The sequence below is a fragment of the Dermacentor silvarum genome, chromosome 9 (assembly GCF_013339745.2).
Source record: "Dermacentor silvarum isolate Dsil-2018 chromosome 9, BIME_Dsil_1.4, whole genome shotgun sequence".
In the NCBI taxonomy this organism is placed as follows: domain Eukaryota; kingdom Metazoa; phylum Arthropoda; class Arachnida; order Ixodida; family Ixodidae; genus Dermacentor; species Dermacentor silvarum.
In genome coordinates, this window is record NC_051162.1 from 44,250,870 (window position 1) to 44,265,338 (window position 14,469).

Below are 14,469 nucleotides of genomic sequence, written 5' to 3' on the forward strand. Positions count from 1 at the left end.
TGTAATAGTACAACCAGAAAAATCCTCTCCTGTTTTTCAGGGGTGAGCTTACAACGTACAAGATGTTCATCGGTGGTCAGCAGACACGGCCAGTGTCCAACGCCTCCAACCCTGCCAGCAGCAACGACAGCAGGACAGTGGGCTACTTCCCTGAGGCGGGGCCCAAGGATGTCAGAAATGCCGTGGAAGCAGCGCTCGCAGGCTTTAAGACGTGAGCTTTGTCATTATTTCAAGTCGTGCTGCGATTTTCAACCTGCAAGGTGCTTGTTTATAGAACAAGACAAGCGCTAACGACCGATCGTCCTTATAACGGTTGTGAAATTAAATAACACAGCAGAAACAGATTACGAAGCATGAGAAAGGATGAAAATGAAAAGCACAACCAAAATGGTTTGGTATACCCTGTTCCCCGACTTGTAGCCTAAATGTGCAAGAAGTCCTTGTTTTATAAATCGTCAGAAGAGCGCTGACGCATGATGTCTATTGACCACTAACCATGTCAATTGTTGCTTCAATTATGTTTCACTCAGATCCCCAGTGGGAACATCTTTGTGCTTTTTTAGAATAGTAGTGTAAGCTTATTTTAATGAAGTTGCATCCAACATGAAAATACCTGTTATATTTGTTATAAGCGTATAATACATGCTGATATTTGTGAGAAACATTTTGGGTTTACTTTGTTATGTCTGATAATTCATTATCTGCGTTGATTTATTGAGGTTTGACTTAACATTTATGGACAGTCCGGAACTCTTTGATGTTATACCTAGAAGCAATTGATCAAGGATGCACAGCTCCTGGCCCTTTGTTGTTCAATGGGGTGTATGTTGTCCTGGCCCTCCAGGTGGTCATCCCGGTCGGCACACAGTCGAGCCCAGGTGCTGTTCTACCTGGCCGAGAACCTGCAGATGCGGGCGGCCGAAATGGCCAGCCTCATACGCAACATGACAGACCGACCCGAGACGGCGTGCAAAGCCGAAGTCGACGCCTGTGTTCGCCGACTGTTTTACTGGGCCGCCGCATGTGACAAGGATGCTGGTTCTGTCCGAGTGAGTGTTAGAGGGATGTATCGTACTGTCGCACGTAATTCTGCACTAAATGTTCCAAGAATCTGGGGCGCAATCTTGTACGCGTTCCAAAATGGAATGGAGGTGGTCCGTTCCATCGAGCTGCACACGATTGGTCAATTTGATCATCACGGTTCAAATTGACCAATCGTGCGTGGCTCATGGTTCAAATTGACCAATCGTGTGCAGCTCGATGGAACGGACTGCCTCCGTTCCATTTTGGAACGCGCACAAGATCGTGCCCCTGAGGGACAGAACGGGTGACCACGTTCAGTCAATCACTTTTGGGGACACTTTCACATTTGTGTAATACAGTATAGACCATTTATAACGTATCCGCTTATAGTGCAGGACCGGATATATTGCGGTCTTTTCAGACTCCCGTTAATTTTCCCATAGCACTCCATGTATACACGTATCGCTTATAGTGCAGTTGCAGGAAACGAAATACCTGTTACAGTGCGGCTGCCTGGGAGTACGGAAGTCAGCGGAGACAGCGGACGCTCCCCTCAAACAGGCGCCCCAAGGAGTGCTCGAGGAAGAAAGAGAGACGAAGTGGAGGAGAAGGGCACGTGGTGCAAACGAACAGCTAGTGAGGCTGGAACCAGAATCTTGAGTGCGAGTCATGAAATATCACGGCGCTCATAGCGAGCGAGGGCACGGAAACTGCCAACGCCAGCCAACGCTCACTTCACGATAACGGCAGTAAACGAAACTTCAGGGAGCGGGCGGCGCCGGCACGCACGAAGGGCGCACGCGGAGGCCGTGGAATGTGAGGGAGGAGGGCGGCACGGAAGCGGATTTCGCCTCAGCAACTCCGCCGCTTCGGTGGCTCCCCTCGCCCTCCCTCGTAACTCTCTCACTTTCGACTGTCACCGTGCGCGCCCGCCGCCGTGCAGGCGCCGTCGCTCCAGCCGGCCCGGTGCCAGCTCCCCGAAATTTCGTTTTCTGCCGTTATCGGGAAGCGGGCGTTTGCCAGCGTGGGCAGTTTTGTTGGCCGGTCTGGGACAGCGCCGCTGCTTCCCTCTGCACCGTAGCCGCAGCGTGCAAGGTCAACACGTGACTAAAAAGTAGAGGAAGCATAAAAGAGAAAGAAGGGTTCACTGCCATTTTCTACGCGTGGCTACGGTAGCATGGCTGAGACGTCGGCACGTACACGCATCTTCCGGCGCGACGCAGAATCGGCAACCTTGCCATTTGAGAGAGGGTGAAATTTCCGCCGTGTTTTTTTTTTTTTTTTTTTTTTTTGTTCGCGCACAACGTTGAGGGGTCTCTCCTAAGGTTTTACTCTATGGCGGTGCCGGAGCAATGCCGGTCGGAGGCGCCGCCGCGTGAAATATTTTGAATTAATGAGATTCGACTGTAAATTGAATGCAAATGTTCTAGCCGCATTCCTCGACTGTCGCGTATGCGTGGCGGTTCGGTGCACATGTTTTGCATATGTGCGGGCCTTGAAAATTGGTGCTTTGGTTATAGTGCGGTACCGCTTATAGTGCGGATATTCGCAACTCCGGCAACTTACGTTATAAGCGGTCTACACTGTGTAACGTCTTAAAAGGGGACACGGGTCTTTAGAACCAAAACATCGAGATAAAATCGAGATTTTGAAAGTGTCATTTTCGAAATCTACAGCTATTTTCCCACCTATTCGCCAAGTTTCTCGTTTCTAGAATCAGTATTTTAGCCGAAATAATAATTTGCACAATGAGTTCCGGCTGAATTCGGGCCAAAATTAATCCCAAAGCGACCCTTTCTTTCCATCGCGCAGCTGCCGTTTCACACTGCGTATTGCCGCCATCTTGGTCTTGTTTGAAAGAGCCGTCTTCCTGCTTAAATTTCCCGCCACTGCCGCTCAGTTTCGTCCATTGGTTCAAGAGAAATAAACCAATAAAAAAAAGTAAAGTATTTGTTTCCTATTGGCTGCTTGAGCACACGTGAGAAAACCGCGCCACCGTATTGGCGGAGCCGGCTGGTGTCGTCTGCTAGGCGAGCCGGCGAGCCGACCCCGCGCATCGCCGTCGCGTTGAGACGCCAGTTTGAAAAATCGCGTGCGACGACTGATAAGCACGGAACAATGCCTGGGTCAGCACGGAAGTTTCATACGCGGAACCAGTTCGGCAAAAAGCGAAAAAAATCGATGGGTAATAACTTTACAGGTCATTGCATTTCATCGGGATGCGACGAGAAAGATCGAGACGCTACATCGAAGTTGACAACAGCGAAGGCATCGAAGTTGACAACGGCGCGGGTCCAGCGTGTACGCCAGCTCGTGAACCCGACAGCGGCAGAGTCCGCCGTGACACGGTGATGCTACAGCCTTCCGATGTGGAGCAGAGGAGGATCAGAACCGAGGAAAAACTATGGGAACTCGCGTCAACGGCAGCGACGAAGCGGAAATCGGATTGTTTTCATCGCAACAGCCGCGTGGTCGACAGCGCGCCAGACGAGACGACCTTCACGATGGTCAGTTTGGATTTGCAAAACCAGCTTTTGAAGTTTGCAAAGTGCACAACGTGTGGTAGCAGCGACATTGCATTCAAGAAAGGTGAGCGAGAATATGGCCTCGCTGTTAAACTTACTCTCTCATGTTCCAACTGCGGAGACATCGCGTCCGGGTGGAGCTCGCCGCGCGTAAGCGACGATCAGACGGTGAACCCATTCGTGGTAAATATTCTAGCAGTGCGTGCTATGCAGAGCACTGGGAACCAGCAGACAGCGCTTAATGATGTTTTTTCAGTGATGAACATTTCCAACCGCGGCCTCCACAACAAGACGTGGCAGAACTATATGTGAAAAAAAAATTGACGCCTGCAGCAGTTCGCGCGGCCAAAGAAGTGATGACCGAAAGTGCCCAGTTGGTTCGGCAACTATACAGTGTGCTGAACCTTCGAAACGTTAATAACATCGCCGTATCTTTTGATGGTTCGTGGATGACGCGTGGACACACATCCCATATAGGGGTAGGTGCAGTTGAACTTTTTTCGGGCTTCGTGCTAGATTATGTTGTTTTAGGCAATTTTTGTGCTGGATGTGAGCGGGGACCAAAGGACGACCCAGTGTACGCAGCTTGGAGGGCTAGCCATTTATGCCAGAAAAACACCGACAAGAAGGCTGGAGAAGTGGAGGTACAAGCAGGCCTCCTGCTTTTCGAGAGGTCCCTCAAGAATGGCCTTCGCTACACTACAGTGTTATCCGATGGCGACAGCTGCACTTTTCTTGCTTTGCTTTATGTCTATGGGTACATTTATGTCTATGGGTACATAAAGATTTAAAAAGAAGATTGTGTTAATCACGTGCAAAAGCGTATGGGCACCCTGCGCAACTTGATCACAAAACACAAGGGGACAGAGAATCTTGGTGGCAGAGGAAGGCTCACAGGCGACCTTATAACGAAGTTGACCTCCTACTACGGTTGGGCACTGAAATCGCACAAAGGAAATGTAGAGGCAACTCACAAGGCTGTGATGGCAACATATTGTCACATTACGTCCAATGATGTAGTCGCTGATCATAGTCTGTGCCCAACAGGCCCAGATTCTTGGTGCCGGCAGAATGCAGCAGCAGCCCGAGGTGAGCCTACTCCCAAACACAGGTATAACTTGCCACCTCATGTGTGCAAAGCATTGCTTCCCATCTATGAGCGCCTCTCAGAAAGGAAGCTCCTTGAGCGGTGCCAGAGAGGTAAAACTCAAAACAATAATGAGAGTTTACATTCCATAATCTGGTCACTTGCACCAAAGCAACGCCATGCATCACTATTCACCGTGGAAGCTGCTGTGGCAGAGGCAGTGATGCGATTCAACGCAGGCAATAGGAGGACATCAGCAGCAATCCTGAACGAGCTCAGCCTGAACCCCAGCCCAATGAGCAACCAACGGATGGCTGAGAAGGACGAACGCAGGGAAAATGAATGTGCTCGGAAGCATGCTTTGGCTGACAGTGTTCAAGGGGCACTGAAAAGACGACATTTGAACAGCAGCAGGCAGTTAGACTACATTTCTGGTGGTTATTAGGAATGTACCTATGTAAATATGTGTAAAACATTTGTTAATTTTCATTAAATTTTGTGCTGTTTGTTTTTTGTACTTTTCTCAAAACTCAATTTTTGGCTCCATGCAATATTGAGGCCTCGATATCTCAAGATCTAGAACAGTTATAACTGTAATTCTTTTTGCAGAATGAAGTCTAATGTGTACTCTATGAAGGATAGCAAGCAGATTTTTTAGTTTTGATTTCAGAAATTAATTATTGTGCTACATTTTGTGCCATGTGGTTGCCACATTTTGTGGACTTGTATTCAATGGGCTGTAAAGTATCTATTAATGTTCACATAAAAAAAGTGTTTCCTATACTTTATTCCTTACCCCTTATGCTATCCAACCATGCTTTACAAATAATTCTTTATTAGGCCATTCATTTTTAATTGTGGCCTCAAACAAAGGAAATTAAATGTTAATTATCTGAGGAATAATTGACCTACACCAGAACTAAGTACATATTTGAAATCGGCACAAAAATATGAATAAGACTGGAGAGGTTTATTAATATTGATGGGGAAATAAAGAATATTATTTAAATCGCAGTGTCCCCCTTAAAGGAGCAACTCACATCCTGTGCTGGCTTATGCAATGAGCATGGACTGAAAGATGTACAGTTGAACCCACTTTAACAATGCCTATGTGCCAAAAAAGTCCCATTGTTATAATTGTTATACTGTGTCATGGGATCGAATCCCTGCCACGGTGGCCGCATTTCGATGGGGGCGAAATGCGAAAACACCCGTGTACTTAGATTTAGGTGCACGTTAAAGAATCCCAGGTAGTCCAAATTTCCGGAGTCCCCCACTACGATGTGCCTCATAATCAGAACTGGTTTTGGCACGTAAAACCCCAAAATTTTTTTTTAATTGTTATACTGTGGAACCCACTTATAACAATATGGAGTCAATGATCAAATTTATTGGCTTGCCTAGATGCCATGAAAATGTCTGAAAAATTGGCCAGTCCGAAAAAATGAGTGTGTGCCTTTTACTGCCCTCAAGGGCTCAAATCACCACAGGCTGTCCGAAATAGCCCTGAAGGCCTGCCAGTACAGTCAAACCTCGATATAACAAAGTTGTACTTGCATCGAAAAACTTCGTAGTATCGAGAATTTCGTTATATCGAGGTTTTATTGATTCAATAGAACTAAGATGGGAAAATAAAAATAGTTCGTTGCATCTTGAATTTCGTTAAATTGAGGTTCGTTATATTGAGGTTTGACTGCACACTTAGATATATTGGTGCTTGTACCAGGACAGGAGATGGTGGGTGCATGCGTATATAATAAAAAAATGCATACTGTATCCCGTTACAGTGGCCCCTGTTTATTCGTTCTATGCTTCACCGCAATACATTGCGTATGCTTGACGGCGTAACACCTCTGTACTTCGGTGAAGCTGACTTTCGGGAACCGGCGTTATGCAGCGTCAACGCCTTGGCGTACTTTCTGTGCTTCAAAGCCATTGGCGAGGATGACAAAGGCGGAGTTGTCGCTGTTGCTGACAGCGGTGAATTCTTTCAATGAGAGACACGGCACTGAACAGCGGGAAGCTTGGCAGCGAACATTGAAGCATCTAGGCTTAGTGTCGCCGTGGTGACTATGGTTTCTAGCGGATCGGCGTTAGAAAGCCGTGGTTCAACTCCACAGGATAATCAAAATGACGTGGATGGTGGCTTCAGTTAATGGCATTTTGGGTCCACGGTCACGGCAAAAGGTACGGGAAATCGGACGGGCAAAGGGTTTCAGAGTCCAAAATTTCAGACGTCCTTATAGATTGGCTTTGTGGAGTACGTGGTAACGTCGCGAAGGTGTCAGTTTTATTGGGCATGTCCAAAAAATCGGGCATCTGAGAAATCGGTGGTTGAATGTTTTTATGTGCCAAAAATATACCGTAGTTGTATCTGGGTCGCATGAAAAAAATCAAAGGGGACAAACATCCAAACATTTTAATTCAACAAAATGAAGTCTAGTGGAACCTACTTATAGCATTACCGGTTTTAACAATATGCATATGTAACGAGCAGCTGCTGCGCTGTCAACTTGTGTAAATACGATAAAGTAAACCACATACTACAATGTTCCCATGCCACGTCATTGACTATAACAATTCAGACAAGCTTTTCTGATTATATATTCAGACACAGGCTAAGCACGGACTTTGCACATTGCATTATGCTTCGATGCTAGTCGCACTAACGTCGACAGTCATCCCGAAATGGTTTCTGCTGGAATTTTCGGCAAATAATTAGTTTTTCTTTATCATCATCATCAGCCTATTTTTGTGTCCACTGCAGGACGAAGGCCTCTCCCTGTGATCTCCAATTACCCTGGTCTGCTATTTTACAATTGCTAGTAGGTACAGCGGAGACTTCCACTTAACACGTGTTCTCATGGCAATCGTGGAGCTCCTAGGTGCCTAGGGACATAATTGCTTAGGGACTTTTGAGGCACTGGTCTCCGCTCAGCGTGGCTCTCTTATCTCGGGGACCGGGCGCAGCGACCTTGCCAAGCGCAGCTCCTACGTGCGTAGGGAGCAAATCGTTTAGGGCACGTTGAATGTCTGGCGGTGTCTGGCCCACGCCGGCCGCACTTATTATTGTAGCGTTTGTTCTAGTGGCGGAAATCCTTGCAGTAGTGGTGGTGTGGCATGACGGCTTTGATCTCGGTGAAACTGTGGTGGTGTAAACAAGCGGATTTACAGGGTGCGAGAGAGAAATGATGGTATTCCTAAATAAGCGCATCACTCTTTTGATGATCCAAATATAATCTCACTATCAGGGAGGGAGCACTCTACCTGACTGGAGCAGTATTTTTTATTTGGGGTGTTGCTACGCTGCGCTCCGCAATGACACTTCGGGGATACTTCGCCAATCTATAATGTTCTTGTATGTTACGTTGCATTTGAATGTGGCGGTCACGTAAATTTAGCGGTGCAGCCAGCTTGCACATAGCAACAAGCGACGGGCACGTTGCAGATACGATGCACCCGCGTGAGTACCGTATCCTGAAAATGATCTGCGACGTGCGCAAAGTGCGTGTCCGCGTGGACCTTATCGTCCAAATGATCTGCGATGTTGACAAAGTGCACCTAGTGCCTTTAGTTTCATATGCGCTGTGCCTTCGATGTTTAGTTCGCGTTGAAGCGAGAGACAGCGGAAAGGGCAATTCGCTCGCTGCTGCTGCTACGCCTCCGTTGCTTCACCTTTCGGGCGAAACTGCTGCTTTTTTTTTCTCTTTTTTTTCACGGTCCCTTGAAAAACATATCAACGGGACGTTTTCTTCTTGCCTAAATCGTTCACGATCGCCTGAGCACATCGAGTGCAGGGAGCGTTTTGACCATCGGGGCTGCACCTCAGTAGTCGTTGCAGCAGCGGTCCTCGTCTACTTTCTCACTAAACATCGGCTAGGCTGTGGTGTGGTCCGGTCCGCTCGACATGGGGACTAATGAGAGATTGCGCAGCCACGTGACGTAGTCGGTTGCTTGGCGACTATGGATCCCGCCCAGATCCCGCTGTGCCGGTTTGTCTGTGTTGGTCACCCTGCTGGCTCGGACGCCGCCTCTGTTGCTCACGCGTTCGTATGATCCACAGCGGCGCGGCAACACGTTCGGAACAGCTGATTTTTTTCATATTGTTAGCAATGTATTTCAGCCGGGGAATGTTACGAATTCGTATCACACCGAAATTCGTACCAGCCGGGTTCGTATCACCAGGGTTTTACTGTATAATGGTGTAGAATATGGTCAAACTTTATTCATGTCAACAACATCGCTGTGTATACAGGTGTGAGGTTGATGAGGCTCATGACTGGTAAGGCTGTATGATTGACAGATTGACAGCATGGCTGTGTGTTCTTGTCCCTTTCACCTCAATCAGAGCACGACCGTCAAGGGTACAGTGGTGCGCGTGAACGAGCCCGTGGGCGTGATTGGCATTGTCTGCGCGGAGGAGTCCTTCCTGCTGAGCAGCTTCGTGTCGGCCATGGCGGCAGCCCTGGCAGCTGGCAACTCGGTCGTCGTGCTCGCCAGCACAGAGTGGCCACAGCCGGCGCTGCGCTTCTGTCAGGCAAGCTGAAGTTATTTACTTTTCTCTTTTTTTCTGAAGGGTTTCCTTGCGGTTTGAATTAGTGGATGTGGGAGAGGGGAATTGTGTGCTCTTCGCCGAGCCTCTTCCACACCGACATGGGTCACAGTAGATGCGGGACTGGGTAGGTACCGCTGTGCGAAGAAAACCTTTGACACCAACTTGGAACACTCGGTATGTGCCAGTAGATGCGAGCCGCTCTTCAGTGAACGTCTGATGCTAACTTGGGTAACTAGTGATGTGCACCTGACAATGTGCCATGGTGCATAGACAACCAAAAAGATCCGTTAATTTTCTCAGATGCTGAGAGGAATCTAACCAACGTTGCAAGGGTTTCTGAAAGACAGCACCCCGGTGCATTTGCAGGATGTGCCACAAATGCACTGAGTACGTGCTGCTCTTCAGTGAACCTGTCACAAACTTGGGTCATTGATTATGTACCACATGGTGTGCAGGAAGCGAGAGAATGATGCTCGGCGTTCGAAGGCACCGGCACGCCATGCTTCTTGTCTCGGACGCCAGGTGCGAATTTCTCGGCAGTGCCGCTAGAGAAATGCGAGAGGAGAGCCCGGTTACCGCATGACCTTCCCATGCACCAACGTGCCATGCATTTCAGAGGTCACGCACAGGCAGTGCGGTGCTGGTGCCTAGATGACATCAAGTGTGCTTAGGAAAGCACGAAAGAGGAGTCCCCACGGCAGTACATGCCTCATACATAACTAGTTTTGATGGTGGCAGTAGTGTCACTGTAACGAGTCAATGCTAAACACATTACTGTCGAGACAACATGAGATGGGTTCTGCCAAATTTTTTGTGGTAGGTTACTTATTGGCCAAACAGGCTGTTGCATTCATGACGGCAAGCGTGCGCAAGCTTTCTGTGAAGAATCAACTTGCTGCACATCTGCCTATGCACTGAGGTTCTGGAGCGTGAGCCAAGTCTTTCTGACTTCAGTAAAAGTAAAAGCAAGGATGCCTTGGCTGTAGAGTTGAGGGAGGCTTATTACATTGAAAAGAAGCACAGCATTTTATCAGTGATATGTCGATGGCACTGTGCAGTACTGAACATTAATTCTTTGATTGCATGTTAGTATAGGTATGCATTTTCGTATTTCATCTCCGTGTTCTGAATGCCGTGCGCATATGTATTTGAGCACGCTGGCACCTTCCCATTAAAAGAGAACCTGTCGCCATGAATAAATTTAGTTAGGAGTCACACTCTTTCCTGTCCTAGTCTTACTTCAGTTTGTTTAGTGTCCGATTGCACCATAACAACTGCTACGCTGCTTCTCTGTAAGAGGCACACCATCTAGGGGATGGCCGAAGCACAAACAACCTCGCCACGGACTGCGCACAATGACGTGCCATATGTGTCGCTGTACTTGCAGATCCTGCAGACGTCGGACGTACCGCCGGGTGTGGTCAACGTCCTGTCAAGCAAGGAGCAGTCGGTGGCGCTGCGCACACTTGTAGAGCACCACGACGTCGGTGCCGTCTGGTACTTCGGACAGGAGAGTGACGCGGCGGCATTCCTCGAATATGCGGGGGCGCACAATGACAAGCGCAGCTGGGTGTTCCCCATGCAAGACTGCAGCGACCAGGACCGCCACTGGATGGGCTGGCAGGTCACCCAGCACACGACGATGCCCAAGAGCATCTGGCTGCCGTTTGGCGATACGTTCGCCAACTGATGGCGAGGACCATTGGTGATTGCCAGCACTGCCATGGGAGACCTTGACCAGGATGGCTTCGTTTACACGAACTTGACGGCGTGTCAAGTCAAAAGTTGGTCTGATCCAGACCGATCGGACCTTGTTATTGGGTGTTTTGCCCTGTAGTGAAGTAATTCAACCAAACCCTCCCAGGAAATCTGACCCAGCTCTACCCAACACACTCTGTCTGACCAATGAGTGGATTTCAGCCCAACAAGCTGACTCAACCCAACTTTGTTATTTCCACGTAACCGTAGCTAGCATCTAATCTCCTACACGCTGTCATTGATGAGCCTGTTTAGTTCTTGTTCTGTATCTTTTTTTTCAAGAGAGATCATCACTCATGCTTAGCTAGTTTACACTATGCCTTTGTTGTTTTTTATTTTTATGCCCTTAAGCCTTCCTTTCTGTATTATTGATGCAGATATACCTTGCCGGTGGTCTTATCAACTTTGAGCCATTTAGGTGAGAGCATTTCATGTGGAAGGCCTAATTTAGGTTTCACCCTAGTATTATTTTGTGGAGACTTCTTATGGCCACCCTTTGTGATGCAACTTCAAGCGTCATTTCGTATGACCCTTGCGAACCTCTTGTGTGCCGTTGCAAACACCCATTATGGTTCACTGTGCCTTTCTTGCCATTGTGCCTTGTTCCCGGGCATAGTGACTGAACATGACTGTTCTGACACAACTCTGAACCAAGTTAGAACAAACTCCCTCTATGTTTAACACCGGCTTTGGAAATTCAAGTTATGAACTTGGAAATCTATAGATCTTACCAAGTTGGGCTTAATGCAACAAGTCTGTGGGAAATGGAACAAATTAACATGTTATCCAGCTTACTGGATAACATGTCCTAAATTTGTTTGTCCTAAATGGTATCTTGTAACATATTAGAGAGCTTTCAAAATAGTGCACCCAAAGCCCTTCGCCCTGTTTGCATTCTTTTGTACACCTTTATGTGTTCTTTTGTACAACTGGCAGTTCGCATCCCCTAACATTGGCGGTGCAGAACCTTAAGCTCCCTATTTTTAAAAAAAGTGCAGAATTCATCTGTTACTAAAGGGAAATTACCTTGCAAAACTTATCCAGGAAAAATTTTTTTAAATGTGCCTTACACAAACAGTTATTGGCAATGCTATGCTGCCACTGCTACACCTTTGTGGTTATCCCTGCTTTTTCGTTGTTCAGGCTATGCTCAAAGCTTGTGCCAGCGCAAAGCAATGGCCGCCACTGTTCCACCCATCATCGCTGCAGGCTTTAATACCCTCATGGTCACTTGTGTTTGGCCTGTTCTAACACCTGATCTCAGAGGCCATAGTATCAACGCATTGTGGTATTGTACTGTGGCACCAGATGGTGCCACTGCTCAATGAGTCTCGAAATTTCTCCATTTTTAGACCTCTGGAGACACTGTTCACTCGTGGCATCTAGAGAAACCTGGCCAATGACCTTACTGTTATCTGTGCATAAGAGTTATCTTAAACAGGGTTGGGAACTCGAAGAAGCTGGCAGTCTTTGAACAAAACTGAAATCAGGAGTCTGGCAAAATTTTATCTGATCAGTGCTGACCAGAATGACGAAATTGTCGAAAAATTGCCGTTTCACACGAACAAGGCAGGGGTCACTTTCCCGCGAACACAGGAATAATATTTGGCTGAGCAGTTTGTGAGGCCACATTGCCTGACAACTTGGCAGGTTTGCTTACCATATTCAAACATGTACTGCAGTATTTTGAAGAACTGTCGGTTTCCTCACACCCTCCCAAGCTAGAGAAACAAGGGATTGAAGAAGTTGAGTGTAACAGGCTGGACTGTTGCTCAAGGTATTCCTTCCCAAAGTACAGTTTGAGATTGCAGTCAGAACTTAGCGCAGCTAGCTGTTTCACAGTATCTGTACAACTTTGGTGCTGTCCATTTATAGCATTCCATCATTGCATCTACAGTGCGACTGTTCGCAGTGCTAAGGAGCACAGAGTGACATGAGAGGTGAATGTCATTTCTGGTTATCGTGGAAGCTTGTCACTGTATTCGCCCATGTAATATAATGTCCGCGTTAGTTCATCAAACTTGGACACCATGGAGTTTATTACATCATTGTACGCATGTGCTGTTTGCAGGTGTGAGTAGTGTTGTTCATGCTCAAGAGTACCACAAACCTTATCCCCAGTTAACCAAATGTAGGTGAACAATTTTATTTTTTTGCAAACACAGCTGTTTTAAGCGTTCCTGTTTTGAAGGTCTCATTCCTGTAGCAGTATTATATCGCTCTTTGCTACCTTTTAACTTCGTGTTAGTGTTTCAGTAATATTTCTAATATTTGCTGCCATGTTGTCTGCGTATGGTGCTAGCTTTTTACTGACTGTTCATTTGTTCCTTTATTAACCTTTTTCATGTTATATTTTTAATACCCTTTTGTAGTGTCTTGTAGCATATGTAGCATGAATGATAGCTAGCCAGAGAAGCATGCTAAGGACTTAATCTGTACCTGTTGTGTATTCGTTAGCAGTTAATAGCCATTTGTGCTTGGAACAAGAAAGGAATGAGTTGGTCTTTTGTTGCATATGTATTGCTTACACCTCCAGATGTACGCTTACTCGTTGAAGAACTGTTTGATGAGAGACTATTATCATCAGTTTTTCTGGGACCTGACTGTGCACATAGGTTGGACGAAGAACATTTCTATTTTTAAGAAAACGTTGTGAAGCGTGGGTCATGAGGTGGCTCATGGTCTTCAAGTGTTGTTTGACAGTACTTAGACAAATGTTGTTGTTTGGGCATTGTTTGTGCGTTGTAATAAAAATTTAACAAGCCTGACACGTGCCCGTGCAAATCTTCACTTCAGTTTGCATGCATCACTGTTGCGTGTCATGCGAGCAACTGTGATTTCATTTGCATTGTGCCCCTAATTGGTATTTTTGCTGCATGCTGTGTGAGCATCTAGGACTGATGTTTATGGCAGCTGGCAATACCGTATCCACTAAAAGGACAGTTCGTCTGTCAATGTGCATGTATATTACCATTTGCAGAATAATGCAGCATGGGAAATGCAGACAGGAGAATTAGTGCTGCTAGTGCCATTTTGTGATGCTGCGTTCAATTAGAGCACCCGGAACTGTAATTTCAATGACTTGACTCTACTTAAACCGAAATTGCTGCCTACCTCATCGGTGTATGGAGCCGGAAAAATTCTACAAGCATCTCAAGTGGTAATGATATAAATAATGAATGAAATCAACTCCATTTGTGGGAAAAATAATGCAAATCAAGGTGCCAAAGTTGAAACTGTTTTTCCATCATTAGCTTTTAGCCAGGCGTGTAAGGATCCCCGAAAAGGAGTAGGTAGAGGATCTTGAAATCATGCTGCCACTACTGTTTCGTTTGCATTGCCAGGAATAAGGCCTCAGACGACGCTGTTGCTACCTCCTCTGATAAGGCGGTTGAAAACATTGAAGTACTATGTGCCAAACACAGATATTACCCAGACAGCAAGGTATGCAGTTGAATATTTGCGGTGCCATTTTGGGCGTGAGAACGGGCGTGAGAATTATTGTGAATCCATTTCACACA

The 14,469-nt window shown here is 46.8% G+C and overlaps 1 protein-coding gene across 6 annotated transcripts in view; it reads left to right on the top strand.

Moving 5' to 3' along the window:
* LOC119465221 (aldehyde dehydrogenase family 16 member A1) overlaps positions 1-11,093 on the top strand; it is a 109,423-nt gene extending 98,330 nt beyond the window's left edge. For 3 of the 6 annotated variants that reach the window (XM_049656375.1, XM_049656371.1, XM_049656372.1), the window contains exons 10-13: positions 41-211; positions 845-1,049; positions 8,984-9,172; positions 10,578-11,093. In XM_049656375.1, coding sequence (XP_049512332.1) covers positions 41-211; positions 845-1,049; positions 8,984-9,172; positions 10,578-10,880 — 868 coding nt within the window. In that variant the 3' untranslated portion in view covers positions 10,881-11,093. The remainder of the gene's footprint in view (positions 1-40; positions 212-844; positions 1,050-8,983; positions 9,173-10,577) is intronic. The other 3 variants (XM_049656376.1, XM_049656373.1, XM_049656374.1) reach the window with 3 other exon arrangements.
* Positions 11,094-14,469: the final 3,376 nt, after the last annotated feature.